This window comes from Terrapene carolina, unplaced genomic scaffold (assembly GCF_002925995.2).
Source record: "Terrapene carolina triunguis isolate 2854851 unplaced genomic scaffold, T_m_triunguis-2.0 Scaffold508, whole genome shotgun sequence".
Lineage (NCBI taxonomy): Eukaryota > Metazoa > Chordata > Testudines > Emydidae > Terrapene > Terrapene triunguis.
In genome coordinates, this window is record NW_020664859.1 from 649763 (window position 1) to 670781 (window position 21019).

Sequence of the window (21019 nt, forward strand, 5' to 3'; positions counted from 1 at the left end):
GGCGCCTATATAAGAAAAAGCCCCGAATATTGGGACTTTCCCTATAAAATAGGGACATCTGGTCACCCTAGATCTGTTCCACTACATTTGGGAGGCAGAGAAGACATTTGGGCATCATTCACTAAGAAAGTAAAAGGATAGTGATTTAACTTCATGACAAAGGCAATGTTCCCTCTAATTTTTTCCATCCATGTGCGGAATGAATTTTGTTATGTGCATCAAATTAACGAGGTAAAGTGTGGATGTGCGCCACCAGTAGAAACAAAAAACCTAGGTATTGTGGAAGAAAACACAGTCTTCACTCTTAGGTTGTTTGCAACACTTCAGAGACAGTTTATTCTCAAGCAATTGCAAGGGGGAGAGTGCACACAAACAGGGATTCCCCCTTCCTAGGCAGGTCTCCGCCAGATAAACAATTAGGGCAAGCATTTATACCTTTGGTTGCATACCATAATGATCAACAGCCGCGTCTTGTTTATACATATTCCTTCCTGATATCTTACTTTTCTCAGCAGTTTCTGCTACAGTCTGCATTCCATTCTTATCTAACACTCACTTCCCACTCACCCAGGCCCTGCCTTAAAGTCTCACGTTATTAGAGTTAGTTAGTGTTAGTCTGACTCTTGCTCTATTCCTAGAAACTAAGATATCTGTGGTAAAATTCCCTTTATCCCTTTTTCCACTTCCACACTATAATATATATTTTTTAAACGTTACCATAGGTATAATTACTCCAGTCAGGACAAGTTAGGCATTTTAGAACTCACTACTCAAAGAATTAATTTTAAGCATAAGAGAGAAATACAAATTATGAAATACATAGACCAGTCAAAAACCTCAAATATCAGCACTTTGAAAGAATAAAATTACAGGAAATATATGTGCACTGCAGGAAGTATCAAGAAGTAACAACAACAACAACACAATTATGTATTGGGAGGTGAGTGTGAAAGACTGTGTGTGTGTGAGAGAGAGAGTGAGAGAGCGAGAGAGACACACACACAGTGTGTGCAAGAGAGAGAGAGAGAGACAGTGTGTGCAAGTGTCTGTGTATCAGAGAGAGAGACACATGCTGCCCCTTTAAGTAAATTGGCACTCACCAGTCTGAAGCCTGCTTGTTCAGACACAGCAGCAGCTGCCAGCAAGCTCCGTCCCAATTCTGAGCCCTGTCATGTGTTTCCCCCACCCCCTCGGCTCTGCGGAGATGGGGTACAGAGGGAGGGGGACACCCTGACATTAGTCCCCCCCAACCCCTTCTGCTCTGCATAGCAAGGCTCCTGGGAGCAGCTGGCCAGGGGCTCCAGGGCAGAGAACAGGAGCAGTGTGGTAGTGGGGGGAGAGGCACCTGGAGCACGCAGCACTTGATAGACTGCTGGGCGGCCACAAAGCTTAGAGGGAACTTAAGATCAAGGGGTCGCAGGCTTGGTTGAAAATGCTCAAGAGAACCTGCTGTAAGCTTCTTTACACTAGAGAGTAACTTCTTAGTTAAAGTTTAGTCTCTAGAAAGTGTGTTATGATTTTGTTTTATATGTAGCCTTTTGTTTCCAATAGTCTTACTCACTATTACTTGAATCTCTGTTCTTTGATAACAACATTGTTCTCGTTTTCACTATAAATATATCTAAGTGCTGTGGTGCTAAGCAAAGTGGTAGTTCTGAGTTGAATCTTACAAGCTGGTATGTATTGCTCTTTTGGGAACAGAAGGCATAGTAATTCTGTGAGCATTCAGTGGCTAAGGGACTGGACACTGCAGGGCATGCTCCAAGCACTCAGGGGTTACTGTGTGCCTGTACAGGGAGAGCAAGGCATGCAGAGGCCAGGAAGGCAGTGCTTGTGCTGCCAGAAGCTGGTGATTTCAAGGAGCTGATCTACAGCAGGCACAGACAAGACTGCTTCATGCTAAGGGCAGGTAGTGGTGAGGTGCCTGACATCCCCTGGATAGCCCTGAGGAGCATCACACCATGTTTTCATTGTATACTACTAGGCACAGAGTCTTCATCTAAACATACAATATGATTTATAAAGTACCAACTGCCAAAGAACTTGTTCGCTGTTGCATGGACTTGACAATGATGCACATGATTAAAATATGATAACAGAGAACATAAAAACACCCTCTTAAAATTCAAAATGAACAGAACTATATGTCACAAGGAACAGGTATAAATGTGGAGCCAGCAATAGTTAATTTAAGACAGCTGGACAGTGGAAAGAGGAGGGAGATGGACTAAGATGGACAAGAGGGAGCAAGTTGCATATGCCGGGGATCAACAGAGCAAAGGCCTTAGCCTAATTGCCTGCTGTCCTAAAACACAATGGTGGGATCCCCAAAAGGCAGGTGGTATATGAGGACAACTTGGAATCATAACACTTGACTGTGACAATTCGTTGCCCTTCTTTAGCACCTTCTATCCACGGACCTTAAATCACCCATGAGAATTAATTACTTATAGCTGAGGCAAAACCAGGTAGCTGCTTAGGCCCGAAACCTGTAATAGACTCCACATGGATGCAAGGAACTGCCATGAGGAAACACATTGTAGGATGAGGGTCACACTGAGTAGTGTTGCTGCAGTGAGTACGACATTAGTCCCGTGAAATGGGGGAGGGATAGCTCAGTGGTTTGAGCATTGGCCTGCTAAACCCAGGGTTGTGAGTTCAATCCTTGAGGGGGCCACTTAGGGAACTGGGGTAAAAATCTGTCTGGGGATTGGTCCTGCTTTGAGCAGGGGGTTGGACTAGATGACCTCCTGAGGTCCCTTCCAACCCTGAAAAAAAAAAAAAAAAAAAAAAAAAGTCTGTACTGGCTTCTTCTGTGGTACAACTCAAGGAGCTCACAAGCTCTATAAAGCACTACACATAGCTACCTGAGAAACCCACCCCTCTCTATATATGATGCTTCAGGCTAAGATCACCTTCAGCACTCTTACATACAGCCTCTCTAAACTTTGGGAAGGAGGGTGTGATAGTCTATACCTTGGGGGAGTGTCCTGTAACCCCATATTCCTCATTTATATATAACTGTGATCTTGCATATAAAGCATGCCATGTGAGATATCAGGGGAAAGGTTATGAACTGCTGAAACCCATTGTTCTATCTAAATATATATATATGTATCTTTAGTGCAGATGAAGTTATAAGATTGTGTTGTATGGTTTCAAGTGTCGGGGGTAGCTGTGTTAGTCTGTATCGACAAAAAAAAGGAGGAGTCTGGTGGCACCTTAAAGACTAACAGATTTATTTGGGCATAAACTTTCGTGGGTAAAAAACCTCACTTCTTCAGATACAACAGTTGTCACTAAAACATGCTGTAAATTGGGGAATCAGCGAGATATTAGCTCCTCAGAGACAACAGCAAGGAAAGTAACCAATGTCCAGGCGGGGTGTGAAACAACCATCAACAGCCATTGTCCAGCAAGGGAGCTACAATTCAATGACTCATCTGCATGAGGCCACACCGGGGAATTGCTCAACCTTGCCTGGGGACTCAGCAATGCTCACCAGACATGCCTGGACTTGTGTTCTCCAAGCACATGGGCTAAGGGTATAAAACAGAACACAGGGGGCCCATGCTTGGCCTTTCTCCTGCCCCCACCTGTGCTGAAAGCAACAAAGACACTCAGAAGAAGACTAAAGACTTCAACAGAAGAGACCGGCCCAGGTTTAAGGGACAAACCTGTATATTAAGGACTGCAATATCCAATGGGGTGAGAAAAACTGCTTAATCTAGATGTTGCCCAGTCTAATAGGGTTGAGAGTTTAGACTGCGTGCTTATATTTTATTTTATTTTGGTAACTAACTCTGACTTTTTGCCTATCACTTATAATCACTTAAAATCTATCTTTTGTAGTCAATCAATTTGTTTAACTGTTTATCTTTACCAGTGAGTTTGTCTGAAGTTTTTGGTAAGGGTGTTTGCTCAGGTTTACAAAGGCTGGTGTATATCCACTTTCCATTGATGAAGTAGTGAACCAATTAATAAATCTGCACTGTTCGTCTTGAGCAGTGCAAGACGGTATATTCCTGAGGTACAAGGCTGGGAGCTGGGGGGATTTGGCTGGTGCCTTTCTCTGTGTGATTCATGAGTGGCTCTGGAAGCATTCATGCAATAGAGCTGGGTGTGGGGCTTCACATGCGGTGGTGCTGAGTGATAACAACACCTGGAGGGATTTGCTGCTGGTCACTAGCAAGGCATTCTGAGAGACAGCCCAGGCTGGAGACAGTTAAGGGGGCACAGTAGTCCCACAGTCCCAGACTGCACCCCAGGTATCCCGTCACAGAGGGTTTGGAGGGCTCTGGTTTTTGGAACCTGATTTCTCAACCAATCTGAAGGCATAATGTTGAGTCAGAATTTGTTGACCTTCTTGGCACAATGCTTTTACAGTAATTGTCATTAACATCTTAATACTTTCTCTCTGCAGGTCTTTATTGTTACCATGATATTCCCAGAAGTTTCTGTACTTAGTAAAAGATATGTCACAACACTTGTTAATAACACAGACTATTGTGAAGACTGTGATAGCAATCCCTGTATTTTCTCTGGCTTTTCCCTGCTGAGGAGGATGACAGAGCTCTAAAGAGCTGTGTCCTGAGGTAAATGATTATGTTATTTGTTATTAAACTACATATGTAATTTTAATTTACAAATCTAAAAAAATGTAAAGAATAATTAGGCTTCACAACACCTTTCCAAGACAGGTAAGCATTACTCCCCTTCTACAAATGAGGAAACTGAGGCTTGAGGAAGTTAAGTGACTTGCTCTAGGTCATGCAGTAAATCAGGTGTAGAAATGAGAACAGAGACCCAGGGCCTGATTCTGATCTCACTTACACCACACTTGCATGAGTGTAACTGCATTTATTTCAATGCAGTTACTCCTTACTGACTCAGGTGTGAGATCACAATCAAGCCCCAAGAACCTCAGCTCCTAGTTCCTTGCTATAACTACTAGACACACTACATAGTTAGTAACTACTTTGACAGATTACAAATTGATGTTTCACAGCATAGACCTGACCTCAGGATTTCTAATAAAAAAGCAAAATGTGCTTTGGTTATGCTGAGAGAGAAAATGCATCTCAGTGGGGAAAGGGAAGGAACTACCCATATGAGAAAGTGGATTTCTATCTATTTTGCCATATACTTTGTTTTCTCACTTGGTGCATGTATTTAGGTCTCTATCAAAGTCACAAAATGGAAACCTAGTAATTGTCTGTGGCTTGGCTGGGTGACAGCTCAACTCCCAGCCTTTCATTCTAGGAAATGAGTGGACACAAGTCCTTGTGACAGCCAAAGGCCTCTTCTGTCAATCTGATTTGCTGTTTGTCTTGGAAGTGGTCAGGTTAGTACTGGTTGCTTCATACTACAACTGGATGCGGGGTGGACAGAGAGAGAGAAGGAGACAAAGACAGATATAGAGACACAGAGAGACAAGGATGAAACAGACAAGAATGAAGGAGAGACTCAGCCAAGCCAAACTAAGATTTGCTTGAATGATTACATCTGTTGGAGAGTCCCCAGCTTGCTCACTTCCTTGCTGGGGAACTGTTTTAATTCTGCTTAGGAGGTTTCAAAAATTCCCAAGGAAAGCTTCACTGTACTCATTAAAACTCGGAGCTGGCTGAACTTCTGTTGTGCTGAGTTTCTAGGATCCTGCTACATTCATTGCAGCAAAACCTGAAAACTACCTTGTGCAAAATTTTTCTGAGGTAAAACAATGTAGAATGAAGATACATAATAATGCTTATTTTAGTTTAGTTAGCCCAGGAAAAATAAATAGTTCTAACAGTTTTGATCATAATGTCTGGTTAGCTGACTGCAAGGAATGTCAAGAACAGAATGGAAATGGATAATAATAATAACTAGCTCTTATACGCCTCATAAAATTAAAAAAAATCAGATGCACAAGTATATAATGAGGTGAATGCATTACACACCAGATTCTCAGCTAGTGTAAATAGTCATAGCTCCATTTAAATCAAGGGACTTACCTCACCCATGACTCCAAGTCATCACCACATCCCTAGTCACATAGTTTTTCACTTGCTCCTAGAATGGGGGTGGGCAAACTACAGCAAACTCCAGAAGTTTTAATCCGGCCCTCGAACTCCCGCCGGAGAGCGGGGTCGGGGGCTTGCCCCGCTCCGTGCGGTTCCTGAAAGCAGCGGCATGTCCCCCCCTCCGGCTCCTACACATAGGGGCAGCCAGGGGGCTCCCCACGCTGCCCTCACCCCAAGCACTGCCCCCGCAGCTCTCATTGGTTGGGAACCGCGGTCAATGGGAGCTGCAGGGGCGGCGCCTGGGAACGGGCAGCATGCAGAGCTGCCTGGCCGCGCATCTGTGTAGGAGCCGGAGCGGGGACATGCCGCTGCTTCTGGGAGCTGCTTGAGGTAAGCACTGCCCGGAACCTGCAACCCTGACCCCCTCTCCTGCACCCCAATCCCCTGCCCCAGCCCTGATCCCCCTCCCACCCTCCGAACCACTTAGTCCCAGGGCAGAGCACACTCCTGCACCCCCAACCCCTCATCCTCAGCCCCACCCCAGAACCTGCACCCCCAGCCAAAGCCCTCGCCCCCTCCTGCTCCCCAACCCACAATTTCATGAGCATTCATGGCCTGCCATACAATTTCCATACCCAGATGTGGCCCTCGGGCCAAAAAGTTTGCCCACCCCTGTCCTGGAATGTACCTCTGGAACCTCTGGTGGTGGTATGAATTGTCAGTAGGGTAAACAGAACCTCTCTCTCTCTCACACACACACACACACTTACACTTACTTTAAAGGAAAATGGTTCTTATGATAAATACAGAAACAAAAAAAACATGTAGGTAAGTAAATATATGCAAACAGCATGTCTTGAGCTAGCCAAGAGGAATCTGATTCCTTGCTGGAAAGGATGCATTTTTCTCCAAGAGGGGAGGAATAGATGAGACTAATGGGACTTATTTCAGGTAATAAATCAAATCGGGGAACAAACGGGATGGGAGCAAGTCTTTGGTGGCTGTCAGAATCCTGCAATCTGACTAGCTGTGCATTGGCCCTTTCAGTCTATTTTCTCTGGGAGAAACTTAAGGTCTGAGCTGTAGCAAACCAAGTTACAGAACTGACTCCCCCTTCCACATCTCCTCTGAATTTGTAACACTGCATTGTTCATTATAAAAATGGAAATGTCATAGGGTTGAGTGATCCACAGAGCTTCTCAATTTTTACCTACAAAAGGAGATACAAGTAGTTACACAGTGAGCTTCAGTACTAAGTATGAAGAGTTCTTCAAAGTGCACTACTTACACAGTCTGCAGAAACATCTGCTTGTGCCTTGCTAGCAACTCTACAGATTTCTATTTCCACAGTATTATTTACCAAATTTGAGGGTTGAGGGGAGGAAATGAGTTGTTGTAAAGATGCTACTGACGGAACTAGGAGCACAGAAAAGCCACAAAAAGACTGGGACAAAAACTGACATTAAGAAACAAAGATACAAATCTGTGGTTTTGAAGCTGGCCATCTCCCCACCACAACACATGCACTATCGGCATGCCACAGGTGTATACCACATGAGAAAGTGGAAATGTGATTGCTAGGGGAGGGCTGGCAGTCCTGCATCTATAAAACATTCATCCAGAGGTGCATTTATGCCTCTGTTACATTTTTCAAAGTATGTTTGAACTAACATCTTTGGAGATATTTACTCTCTTTGCTGCAGTCAGGAATTTTTTCCTCATGCCAGCACTAACCACCATCTCAAAAAACAACCCACACCTATGTCCTCACTTCAACATTTCCCATTGTGTCAGGCCTTCTATGTATCTCTATTTTTGGTTGTAAGCCTGTTAGGGCAGGGACTCTCTTTATATTTCTGTATGCTACAATCCAGAGCACAGCATCTCTCATATGTGCCAACAAGAGTTTCTACCGAACAAACTCAAGTGACTGGCCCATCTCAATACACCAGGGACATTCCAGCTGCAAAGGGAGCTTACTTCCCCAGATAGGCCCATTACACAGTACTGGTCAGCATGTGGTTGTGGGAGTCACAAGAGGGCTACACAAAAATGCAGAAGCACTCTCATCAGGAGTAAAGTCACAAGCACTGTAGTAGGGATGCAAACTGATTGGGACCCTTTTTTTAAAGGTCATCCAGATTTTTATTTTTAGCCATTTGCACAACATTTGAAAACTCTGAGCCTCTGTAAAATATTAACCCTATCTTTGAGATTGGTGGCCCCTTCTGCGTACAATGTTGCCCCACCCCTTGAAGAGCTGTTTCCATTTTCTCACAGCGGGAATCATCATATTAAACACTAAGCAGCTATATCTAGTGACCTTTCCACAATGAGAATGAAGGGAATTTTTCTGGAAATAAGGTTCACTGTCCAATGGTGGAAGCAACTGAGATCAATGAAAAGATGGCAGCCATAATAGTCAGTGAAAGAAGGCCACCCAGCCAGTGCCTAGCTGGCCCAATGAGAGACACCCGACTAATCAGGGAGACAAAAGGCCATCCAGCCCCTATCAGAGAGCAGACTGAAGAGTGACTTGCGGGACAGAAGATTCACTTGGGAATATTAGATGAAAAAAAACAATCACCATCAAAGAATCACTTACTGGTTTTTGTCTTGGGGAATAACATTCATTTCCAGTAAGAGCAGTCCAATATGGAAAAGACTCTCTGAACAACAAAGCATGAGAGCCCTTTATGAGTAATAACAAGCAGCACATTTTTATGAAAAAGCAACAGGCCAGCATAAAATAAATCAGTGCTTTTGATTTAACAGTGAAACTACACTGAACCCTCATCCTCCCACCTGCTGCGAATCTCTTTGAGGAGAAAGATTTGGCTTCATATTTACCTAAATTGTCTGTCGTTCCCAGTTTCACTCTGAACTGGCCTAATGCCCTGAGGTTAGACTGTAGAACTCCGTCAGCTTTTGCACTCATATGACTTAAGAAATGGAATGTGGCCTTTTTTCCCACAAGCCCAGAGTGAGAACATCATAAAAGCTGAACTTTAGCCCCTTTTTGAGCAGGCAGCACAATAGCAAGGAGGATGCTGTCAATCCCTGGAGGCTCTGCCACTGAAAAACATCACCAGTCTGAAGTAAAAGGTCAGTAGTTACTTAGGATTGCATCTCTTGTTTTCTTCAGTTTTTCCTCCTCTGTCAAAGGCAAACAGTTAAACATTCCCCCCTCCCTCTTTCTCAGAAATGTAGGAAGGAAGTGCTTGCAAAATAGTTTAATTTAAAAAATCCACAATCACATACACACAAAGAGCAAACACTGGCTTAGAACCTGGACAGAACTAGTTGTGTTTCTACAGCCTCATAGTTCTTTAGAAATAAAAATGAAACTTGATTATAGCAGTGTCATTCCCCTTGCCCCATGGAGGCCGTGTTTCTATTCTATTACATTATTATTTAGGTGTAGATACCTAACATGTAAACATTTGAAACTGGTTGCTACAGTCACTTTCTTGTGCTCCTACAGAGCACAAATAGCTGGGTATTCTTTTTAAACTGAAGGAATCGCAGCCTATCTTGTGGAGAAGGTCTATGGAGTAGGGGGGAGATGAAAAACAGCAAACATGTTAACTGTTAAGCTGTTATGCTGATAATAGCCACTGAAGAGGATTAACAACCTCAGGTGTGGTACAAAGATACATTTCTGGTTCAAATCTGGCCCTTCTCAGTAGTGACCAAATTCTGTACCAACTGTTCTAACTGTTGTTTAGTTACTTGTATCCAGTTTATTGCTGCAAGTGTCTATGACACACACAGCATCACTCCAATTTGCAGTCCATTTTCCCAGTCTAGTGGGGACCTGGCTGGATGTTGCTCAAGGCCATTTTGGTATAGCTGGGATTAGCCAGGTATTCTGAAATCCACTAATCTTATGCAGAAGAATACGAATGGGAAGAGGAAGCTGTGGTCTTTCATTTTAGCTACTTCTGCCATACACCAGGTAGCCAGCTGATGGTCCAGCTGTGTACAGACCCTCAAGCAATGAAAGGATATTCATGGAAGAATTCTCAGATATTGGTGGTTTATGCTCTGCGTCTTTGGGCATATCCTAAACATAAGCAGTCAGCCCTTTTGGCTGGACTGATTCATTTGGTGAGTTTCAGTGTATTGCCTATTCCACACCAGCATTAGCACAACAGCTAGTCTATTTCTTCAAGGCCTCAGAGACTAATGAATTCCATGGATTTCTGTTTTTCTTACTGGTGCTGAGACATCTTGTCTTCCCCTTCTAACCAGGATTATGATCCATAACTGCTGTTAGAAAAGGCTTTCAACTCCCTGACTGCTTCATACACTTTGTGACCATGAGAACTGATGATTGTCATTCCCTTGAGATAGTGCATCTCTGTTGCTTGCAGTTTGTTCAGAATGCAGCAGCACTTTGGCTCAGTGGTTTGAGTAACTATGATCATGTTACTCCTGCCCTGCGTTCCTCACATCGCTCGGCTAGAATGTGGTGGACTGATTTCAAGTTGGCAATGAAACATTGTCAAAAAATCACATTTCTGCTGATTTCTTTTTACCCATTATTATCCTAAGTACTGTTTCGATAACTGTAACTGAAAAAGATTGAAGACAAACCTTTTTTTCACTTTATTTAGGAACACAGGAATTGCTAGACTGGCTCAGACCTGAGGTCCATCTAGCCCAGTATCCTGTCTTCAAGACTGGCCAGAAGGTTCAAGAATCTTTACAGTAGGCAGATTTCTGCAATTATAACATTTTGTGTATTGCCCATTTTCATGGCTGTATAGTCAGTTTAATAAAGCAAAGAGAAGAAAACATTTACAAAACAGGGAAACAGGGTTGTAAACCAACATGAATTGACCAGGAGCTATGGCTGGGTAGGACCCAAAAATACTTTTTACTAAATTTTGAAACTGACATGATTTCAAATTGACACATTGTTTCTTACAGCCCTGAGGGCTGTACAATCCTCTAACCACCTCCTCCACCCTCATCCTGATGGCTATCCATGCTCTGATGCCTCTGTATATTAGGGATTTTACTGCTATGTTCCAGGCCAGTATTTGGGATATTGGTGCTGAAGGCCACGGGGTGTGGAAACTGCTCCTCTATGCAGACAGTTGTCCCAGTTCATTTTCCCCCACTAAAGAAACACCTCAAGATTCCTTTGGCATTTCAGAGCTGTCTCTTTTATTAAATTACAACTATCTGATGCCATATTTCACTTTCTTGCTTACCCCAATCCATTTAGCCTCTTCTTTAGTTACTGTACTCTTTTAATCAGCATTTTTAAGAGGGTTTGAAAAAAATATATTGTTATTATTTGTACTGCAACAGCACCTAGAGGCCGTAATCAGGATAGATAAGGGCCAGGGCTAGATTTAGGGGTGTCGTCACAATGTCAACTATATGATTATCTAGCCCAACTGGACTATTTTTAGCTGTCAGTTGCCGGGGCGGGGTTGGCAGCTGCAAGTCGCGGTATTTTGGGCTATTTTGCTGCCCTGCTGCCACTGGCGGCACTGCTCGGATGTTCTTGGGAGGGAGGGAGCCTCCTGATCTGCCCCACCCCCTGCCAAGATACCCCACGCACCGCTTGTCTTACGTCGTGCCCCCTCTCCTTAAGTGATATTTGCAACATGTGCAGAATTCTTGTTCGAGGAAGGCAGAGTTTTTTTCCCTGCAGAAAATATGCTGCAGTTCTGCCGTTCGCCCACTAGATGCCACTGTGGCATGAGAACAGCCTGAGCTGGATGATGCTGACTGGTCTGGGAGGCAGTGGCAAATTGCTAGCAGGTGGGTAGCGGGTGCACTGTTTTCTCAAGTGAAAAGTCACATCAGTGTTCTTGGAGCCAGGTTAGGAGGCAGAGAGGGCCACACAGGGCTGCTGGGGGGAGGGGGTGTCAGGGCCACATGGGGACTCCAGAGGGGGGCTCCAGGCAGGGCCACATGGGGGGGGGGGGGCCCACTGATGATGCTGTGCCTAGGGACGCGTAAGGTGCAAATCCAGCCCTGATAAAGGCCCCAGTGTGCTAGGTGCTGTACAGACATAATGTAAGTAGCAGACAGTCCCTGACCCAAGGGTCACGCTCCAAGACAAAACACCACAAGGAGATGAAACAAACTAATGGAGGAGAGTGGATGAGGCTAACAGTGACAGGAACAGATTGTTCGATCAACTAGCTGGGTACACAGTCTTTTCCTCACTGCAGAGTTAGCCCAGGTTCTGGTATGGATGTTGCCCCACCCTCCCTCTCGTCCACATAGAAAATCCTCTAACCCAGACTCAAGGATGCTTTAAGCCTGGGCTAACAGGATATAGGCATGAGCTCAGGTTTTGCTTCAGCCTGAGCTGAAAACCCACCTGCTTTGCAGTGAAAACTCAGGCTAATCAAGACCAGGGGCTGTTAGTCCTCCAATGCTATCCCACAATTCCATCTGAGCTGTACTTTCTTGTCTAATTCCTGCCTTATTCCACACTGTATTTTAACCCCATGTTTGCCTGCTCTATTTCTGCTACACTTCCACAGAATCAGAGATGCCATCCCAGATGCCTTTGCCCATGCTGCCAGCTGGCCAGAAGCTGACACCAACCTTCTGGTAAAGTTGTGGTGTGATATCAGTAAGACCCATAAGAACACTTCTGCACAGGAGCTCAGGAAGGACAGACATGTTCTCCCAAAATACACTGAATAAATTTATAGAGTGGCCCAGTTTAATGCACCACTAAGAACCCTGGGATATCCTGCCAGAAATCCACCCAGCACACAGCTAGTACAGCACCACTGTAGACACAGCCACACAGTTCTGGCATGGATAGTACTTTCCAGTGGGGATGCTCCACCTGTGCTAGACTAGCCTTGGTTAGACTAGCCTTGGTTAACTTTTTAAAGTTGTAAGCCAGGGGTTCTCAAACTGGGGGGTCGGGACCCCTCAGGGGGTCACGAGGTTATTACAGGGGGGGGGGCATGAGCTGTCAGCCTCCACCCCAAACCCTGCTTTGCCTCCAGCATTTATAATGGTGTTAAATGTATAAAAAGTGTTTTTAATTTATAAGGGGGGGGTCGCACTCAGAGGCTTGCTATGTGAAAGGGGTCACCAGTACAAATGTTTGAGAACCACTGTTGTAAGCCTTTTAATTGTTTTATTATTGGGTACAACCACCTTGATCTCTTCAGCTGGGGCAGGTGGCTTTATACCTAAAATAGTAACATAATGGGCTGTAATACTTTGGTCTAATTTTGGTTGATGGGTTTAGTGTGCATGTGCTGGGTGGTGTTGGTGACCTGTGAAATACAGGAGGTCAGACTAGGTGATTTGGTGGTCCCATCTGGCCCTAAACTGTATGACTCTACCTAGGCCAGTGGGTAGAAGAGGCAGGATTCTCCTATACTACCCAGGGTTCAATAATACATAACAAGGCTTTAGAGTAAAGCCTAAACAAACTGCCTTCTACGAGTCTAACCTGGAAACTGTCTCATCAACACAATGAACCCTTTCTCTGAGTACGGAGTTTACAGCATCTATTCACATTTTAGCATATTTAGCCAAATTTAGCCACCAGACAATTTTACTACTGCCAGTAATACATTGGGAACATTGTAAACAGAATTGCACTGAAAATTTTTAATAATGATGACTCTTTCAGAAAGAACAAACAAAGACTGACGATCAACTAAAATTCAGTGGTATCATGGAAAGACTGATTAGTACATGGAAGACACCCTAGTTCAGGGGTTCTCACAAGAAAAATTTTGGTGGCCTCAGATTGCGACCACCAACTATTGCTGGTGGCCGCTCTGACAATTTTTCCTACAATACTCAATTAACTTTAGGAAAAACAAATAAATATGCATATATACATATCTAAATCATTGTAATTTATTTATGAAGTGTTTTTTTGCAGACTCAAAAATAAAAATAATGTACAGTTTTCTCTATTTTTTACTGGACCTAAACAGAATAGAAACAAATAATGTGTTTTACATGTATTTGCCCTTTTTGTTGTTGTTTCTTTTGCTTTTTTTTGGTTGCTTATTTTTATAAGACTTGCTAGCTAGTAAGTCTGTTTGTGTGAAAAGTGATATTTGTATTTTGTTAATATCACTTTTCACAGCAGCAGACTTGCTAGCTAGCAGGGAGGCAGTGAAAAGTGATATTAACAAACATACAAATATCATTTTTCACAACAGACTCACTCAGCCCTAGCAAGCTGGGGGACAAACTAAGCCCTGGATGGGGAGGTGGGTAGGGAGGCAGCTCGGGACCAGAGGTGATGCAGGAGGTGAGTCCAGGGACTGGAGCCCTGCAACTGCACAGTCTGGTGAGTCTAGGGCCGGAGGACATAGTGGGGACAGGGGCGATGTGTGGGGGGGTGAGCTTGGGACTGGCAGTCACTGCCATATGGCTGGGGGCCGGGCCTGGATTGTGTGGCCCCATGGGTGGAATCCAAAACCCTGCAGATGGGGGTCAGAACACACGGCCAGAGCCCGGGGCCAGAGGAGGCACTGGGGGAAGGGGGTGAGCCTAGAGTCAGGGCTCAAAGCCCATGGCCAGGGGATGGAGCCTGCTGCCACACAGCTGGGGCCTGCCACTCGCCACCCCAGATCTGAAACCCAAGCCCCGCCGCCTGCCTGCTCCTCCAGCATTTCTGGCTCCAGAGGGGGACAGGGCCCAACCCCTACTGGCAGCCCTGGTAGGGGCCACTGCTTTGCTCCCCCCTATCACCACCAAGGAGGATGTGGCCACATGAAAAACCTCTGGTGGCTGCATGCAGCCACAGTGGCAGCATTTGAGAAACACTGCCCTAGTTGATTTTTAAGTATCAGAGGGGTAGCCGTGTTAGTCTGGATCTGTAAAAAGCAACAGAGAGTCTTGTGGCACCTTTAAGACTAACAGATGTATTGGAGCATAAGTTTTCGTGGGTGACTACCCACTTTGTCTGATGAAGTGGGTAGTCACCCACGAAAGCTTATGCTCCAATACATCTGTTAGTCTTAAAGGTGCCACAAGACTCTCTGTTGCTAGTTGATTTTGTTAGCCCCTTGCACTTGAATTCTGTTCTCCTAAGAACAGATGCTGAAGTTTTAATATATTCAAAAGTAGTTTTTCCCCTAAACTTAGACTTACCCAAATGCTCCTGATTTTCCTGAGCAGACCCCAGCCTAGGCTTGATTTGAAGACCTATATTACTCCAAAAGGGATTTATATTATAAAGAAATGTAAAACTGACTGTTGATTTAAGGCCTGGCCTGACAAAAGATGCATAGCACATAGTACTGAGAATGTGGCTAAATGTTGCAATGCAATTTCTGACACAAAATTAGAAATATGGAGCTTTTATGCAACAGAATTTCATAAACGACTCTCCTAACCCTTTCTGAAAGAAAACCATTGCCCCCCTACCAGGGATGAGGTCTTCAGGTTCTCCACCATATTTATTCCTTCTTTTAAGATGCCTCACTTCAGCCTTATGACTCTCATCCCTGCCAAGTTCTGGAATCCATCAATATTACTGCTTGAACATCTGGCAGGGACATTTGCCCTAGTAATATGATACTGACCAGTCACCTACTATGCCTAGGTACTTCTAGGGGAATTCTGCACCACTGCGCAATGAAGAATTTTGCAGAAATTAACGTTGTGATGCAGAATTTCCTTTCCCCCACAGAAATTGGCTGCAGTGCTGCTAGCCGCCATTAGGGGCTGCTGGACCCAGCAGAGCCCAGCTCGCACATAGAAGACACTGCTGTGGGAAGGGAGAGGGAGCTAGTGGATTCCTGACAGCTGCAGTTCCCAACATGCCCTGAGGGAAGGAGAGGGCAGCGCGCAGGAAACTCCATGCAAACCTGAGACCAAGCATCAGGCTGTTTCTTCCTCTGGATCCCTGGGCTCTCGGGGTGGAGGGGGGTGTCTGGGCTGGGGGGGGCCCACGGCTGGGGGAGGCCACAGCTGGGCTCTGGAGGGGAGGGGTGTGGGTATCTGGGCAGGGGGCCCCACGGCTGGGAGGGGGTTCAGGTGTATTGGCTGGGGGGCCCCACGGCTGGGCTGTGCGGGCGGGAGGGATTGTGGGTGTCTGGCTCCCCGGCTGGGCTTGGGACAAAGGGGCAGAGAAACAGGAACTGGGTTATCATGGGGTTTCTTTAACTCTCTACTCCTGGGGGAATTTTTGTGTGTGTCTGTATTGTTAGACATACTTGCTGACAGGTATTTTAAAATAAATTACCAAAATAATTGAAACTAGCGTGATTATGTACTGTTATTTTGACAAACAACATTTGTAGAATTTTTAATTTTTTGGCACAGAATGCCCCCAGGAGTAACCGCTGGAGCCAAAGGCACCACTTCCATTGTGCTTCTGACCAGAAACCAAGCTCGGTCATTTTCTTGGCCTAAGGCTGTATAAATTCTATTGACTTTTGCCAATGTAGCAACTAGTTTATTAAACAAATGTTATTCCTTTTTTTTTTAAGTGTCCTTTAAAGGAGAATTTTAGTGACCAAGACATCTGGTTACAAAAGGAAGGGAAGAAAGTACTGAATAATCTCCGGTCACATGTAACTCACAGATTAATCTGGCTTGTATGTGAATTCCAGTGGTTTGGGATCATACAGCCTCCAAACTGTTTATGTGAGACGTGTGTTTTTCCTGTTGCACTGCAGTAATTGTTTTGCTGGTCTGGGTGATGGATGATGGAGAAGGTTGTGTCTGGAAATGTGCTCAGAAGTCGACAGGAAGCTGAGAGGGCCCTTGCCAGCACTTCCTTCCTGTAGATGAAGGGAGGAGGAGGGAATGGGGAAAAAACTTGGCTGTCTCTGACCCTGAGAAAAGTCTAACCATTCCAGCTGGATTACATTAAAATATTTTAATCTTTCTAAAGATTAAAGTATCCTTCTTCTATAACTCTACCTAAGTGGTAGGCTCAGTGGGGCTTAAGAGAATTAATTGTATTGAGGTCCTAAAAGTTGCAAGGCAGCTGTAGAATCAGAATCAGGTGTTGGAAGCTGAACAAATGGAGATCAGATTTCAGAGATTTCCAAATAGATTGTCAGCCTTATTTGCAACACAGCTGGCAAACCACAGGAACATAGGGATTTCCACAATGGATCAGACCCAATGTCTATCTAGTCCAGTATCCTGTATCTGACAATGGCCAGCACCAGATGGAGATGTAAGAACACCCCAGTAGGTACATGTGGGATATCATGCCCCCATGAAGGTCTCATCCTGGTCTCTATTAGTCAGAGATTGGCTTAAGCCCCGAAGCACAGGGTTTAATATCCCTCCCCAAATTCTGTTGTCATTAATTATAACAACTTCAGATATTATTGAGCTCCATATAAATACCCAAGGCCTTTTTAAATCTTGTTAAGTTTTCACCCTCAATGAGCAACCCAGGAGCATTCTGGTCAACCATTCCACCTCTCTCAGTGGAGACAAAAAAAGATTTGCCTAAGGAGCCTTCCCTTGCACAGAGTCATCCTAGCACGTATTGTCGAAGACACTAAACTTTGCTCCCTCACACACTTAATTCATCTGCCCCCTATAACCTCCTACCATGGAGCCATCTTCCATCCACATCAACAAAACACACAGAGGACACTCAAGAGTGGGAACTCTCACTCCTCTAGATCAGTGGTTCTCAACCAGGGGTACACGTACCCCTGAGGGTACGCAAAGGTCTTCCGGGGGTACATCAACTCATCTAGATATTTGCCTAGTTTTACAACAGGCTACATAAAGAGCTCTAGCAAAGTCAGTACAAATTAAAATTTCATACAGACAATGACTTGTTTATACTGCTCTATATACTATACACTGACATGTAAGTACAATATTTATACTCCAATGGATTTATTTTATAATTATATGGTAAAAATGAGAAAGTAAGCAATTTTTCAGTAATAATGTGGTGGTGACACTTTTGTATTATGTCATGTCTGATTTTGTAAGTAAGTAGTTTTAAAGTGAGGTGAAACTTTGGGGTACATAAGACAAATCAGACTCCTGAAAGGGGGTAAAGCAGTCTGGAAAAGTTGACAGCCACTGCCCTAGATCAAGAACTGGACGCATATTAAAGAGGGGGAGGGGACCTCTCACTGTTCCTCCACAACCACCAGTTCCGCTCCAGTAGTCACAACATTGGTAGGAGCACTAGTGCAGAAAGGGCTCAGGCAGCCACGAGGCTTTTAAGCACTATGTCGACTTCCCCTGTTCCTTGCGGGTCTGTGTGATGTAGTGCTGATGGTGGCCACCAGCACTTTGTCTACATGAGGATTTTCACTGTCACTATCAGAATGATAAAATTTCCTCACATAGATAAAGTCAGAGACAGACAAACCAACCTAAACAAAACAAAAAAAAAATCTAAATCAAAACAAACAAACAAAAAACCCAGAAAGAAACAGACTCACTATTCCTCTCACGGAAAAACCAAAACAGCAAGTAGACTGAGCTCTCACAACAGCCTCTTCTTTGCAAAAGAAATCTGACATAAAAAAAAAAAAAAGCTCCTCATCCACAAACAGAAAATTGGAAACAATGGAAACCATGAAACTAGCCCTCACATCAGAATAAGAACAGCTCTTTACACGTTAAAATAAGTGCACAACTGAATAGGAACCTGACACTTTATAGTCACTGCTTCTAGGTTTATATATTCCAATGCCAGAAAGGCCAAATGTGTTCTTCTAGCCTGACTTCCTGCATAACACAGGCCACAGAACTTCCCTGAAATAATGTCTGTTTGAATTAGAGCAGATCTTTCAGAAGAACATCCAATCTTGATTTTAATATTTCCAGCGAATCCACTACAACCCTTAGAAAACTGTTCCAGTGGTTAATTACTCACTACTTAACGTAGTTCTCAGGTCCCTCTTTCCTGCATAGGATTGGGACATGATGCCACTGTTTTTTTATTACACGTGCACATGTACATGTGCACACACACATCTATACCTTTGCTGCACATTACTTTGTAATCTAAATAGGAACTCTTTCATTAGAAGGATAATTACTGCTGACACATGACTGAATAATAGAAAAACTAGATGATGGATAAAACTGAATGATCACTTGTGTAAGGCATTATAATTAAAACTGTATATTCTTGTGCATAGATGGGGGTTGTTGAAACAGTACAATTGTCAAACATTTTTTTTTAAATCCCAACGTTCTGACAGCTGACTAGTCTCAGAGAAAAAACAATGAGGAGTCCTTGTGGCACTTTAGAGACTAACAAATTTATTTGGGCAAACTAAGAAATTTATTTGTTAGTCTCTAAAGTGCCACAAGGACTCCTCGTTGTTTTTGTGAATACAAACTAACACGGCGACCACTCTGAAACTAGTCTCAGAGTGTTGAAAGTCCAGTCACCTTCATGGTACATTGTAAAATCATAGATGCAAGATGCATTTGATTGGTTCAGCACTTGATTCACTGTTTTTGTTTTATTCTTGTTTGGGGTTTAATTTTCTGACACTACAGAAATTAGTAAAACATACACAAAGCAAATCTTGCTGACCAAAACATTACAGATAGATCTGAGTGCCTGTACAGGCAGAAAACTCACCATCAGTGTGGTCGCTTGGGCTGCTCTCCTGATTCATCCTTTCTAGATGGACACCAAGTTAAAATGTTGAGCTAAAATGGTGCAGTCAGTGGTCTCAATTCTGAAAGGAAAAATGCAGAGTTACTGCCTGTGAGATCTTCACAAGTTTGACAAAGGAAATACTAAGTTTGCACTTCATAAACTAAGGGGTGTTTGACCCTCGGCAAAGTGGGGGAGAAAGTGCCTCCAGTTTGAAGGATGAGGGCTCCTAAAGGTATATCTACACTGCAGCTGGAAGATGTAATTCCCTACTTGGGTAGACATAGGCATGCTAGTTCTGCTCAAACTAAAACTAGCAGTGTGGCCATGGTGGCCCAGCAGCAGGTCAGGCTAATCACCTGATAGAATCCTACCTGACGTGAATTTGGGCAGCTAGTTAGTGCCGCCTTGGCCATGCTGCTGTTTTTAGGCACTACCTCAAGCAGAGCTAGTGCATGTAGATCTAGCCAAGCTGGGAATCACACCTTCCAGCAGCTGTGTAGACACACGCTGCGTGAGGAATTATTAATCTAAACCCGCAGTGGAAGACATCACAACATCAGATGAGCACATCATCTCAATTATTCCCACACGTTCAACAATGCAGCTTGATTCCTACATCAATGTAACATTAATTTTTAGGTTCATATTTCACAGACCTCAATGTACATCAAAGCCTCATCTTGAATGTTATCTATTTGTCCCCGTTAACAAAAACAAAACCTACATAACTTCCCAATTTTGCAAACTGTTGAAACCAAAATCATGTTTGCATCACTGTTACACTGCCCCACCTACCTGTTTGCTCACCCACCCACTCATTACATCTTGGCTGTGGCTGGGAATAGAACCCAGGGCTCCTGAGTCCCCGTCCAGTGCCTTAACTACATCCTTCCTGCTGACTCACATTAGAGGATTGTTTGTCAGGAAATTCCCCTCAAGAATACCGAGATTTAGTGTTCTTGCAAACAGCAATGCACAGACTACAAATATACTAGGAAAGAGAAGGGATTTAAGTTATTGGATAACCTGTTAAAGGCTTACTTCAGGTCTGTGTACTTTTTGAGTGTTATAAATACAGTCCATGTGAAGTGAATGGTAGTCTCATGAGCATAGGCGTACGCAGCCCATTTCATTAGGGTGTGCACCCAGGGAGCCCCGCCCTAGCCCCGCCCCTGCCCTAGTCCTGCCCCCATCCACTCCCTCCTACTTCCCGCCCCCTGACTTCCCCCCTCAGAACCACCAACCCCCCCTGCTCCTTGTCCCCTGAGTTGACTACCCCCTCCTGGGACCCTTGCCCCTAACTGCCCCCCTAGGACCCTACCCCCTACCTGTCCCCTGACTGCCCCGACCCTTATCCACACTCCCGCCCCCAGACAGACCCCCGGGACTCCCACGCCTATCCAACTGCTCCCCACCCCCTGACAGGAACCCCAGAACTCCC

At 44.4% G+C, this 21019-nt stretch overlaps 1 protein-coding gene across 1 annotated transcript in view; it reads right to left on the bottom strand.

The window, feature by feature from the left end:
• The window catches only part of EXD3 (exonuclease 3'-5' domain containing 3), a 313193-nt gene that overhangs the window by 199820 nt on the left and 92354 nt on the right, over positions 1 to 21019 (bottom strand). Inside the window, exon 3 of the mRNA XM_029913175.1 lies at positions 19558 to 19657. Within this exon, the coding sequence (XP_029769035.1) occupies positions 19558 to 19594 (37 nt within the window). The 5' untranslated portion in view covers positions 19595 to 19657. The remainder of the gene's footprint in view (positions 1 to 19557; positions 19658 to 21019) is intronic.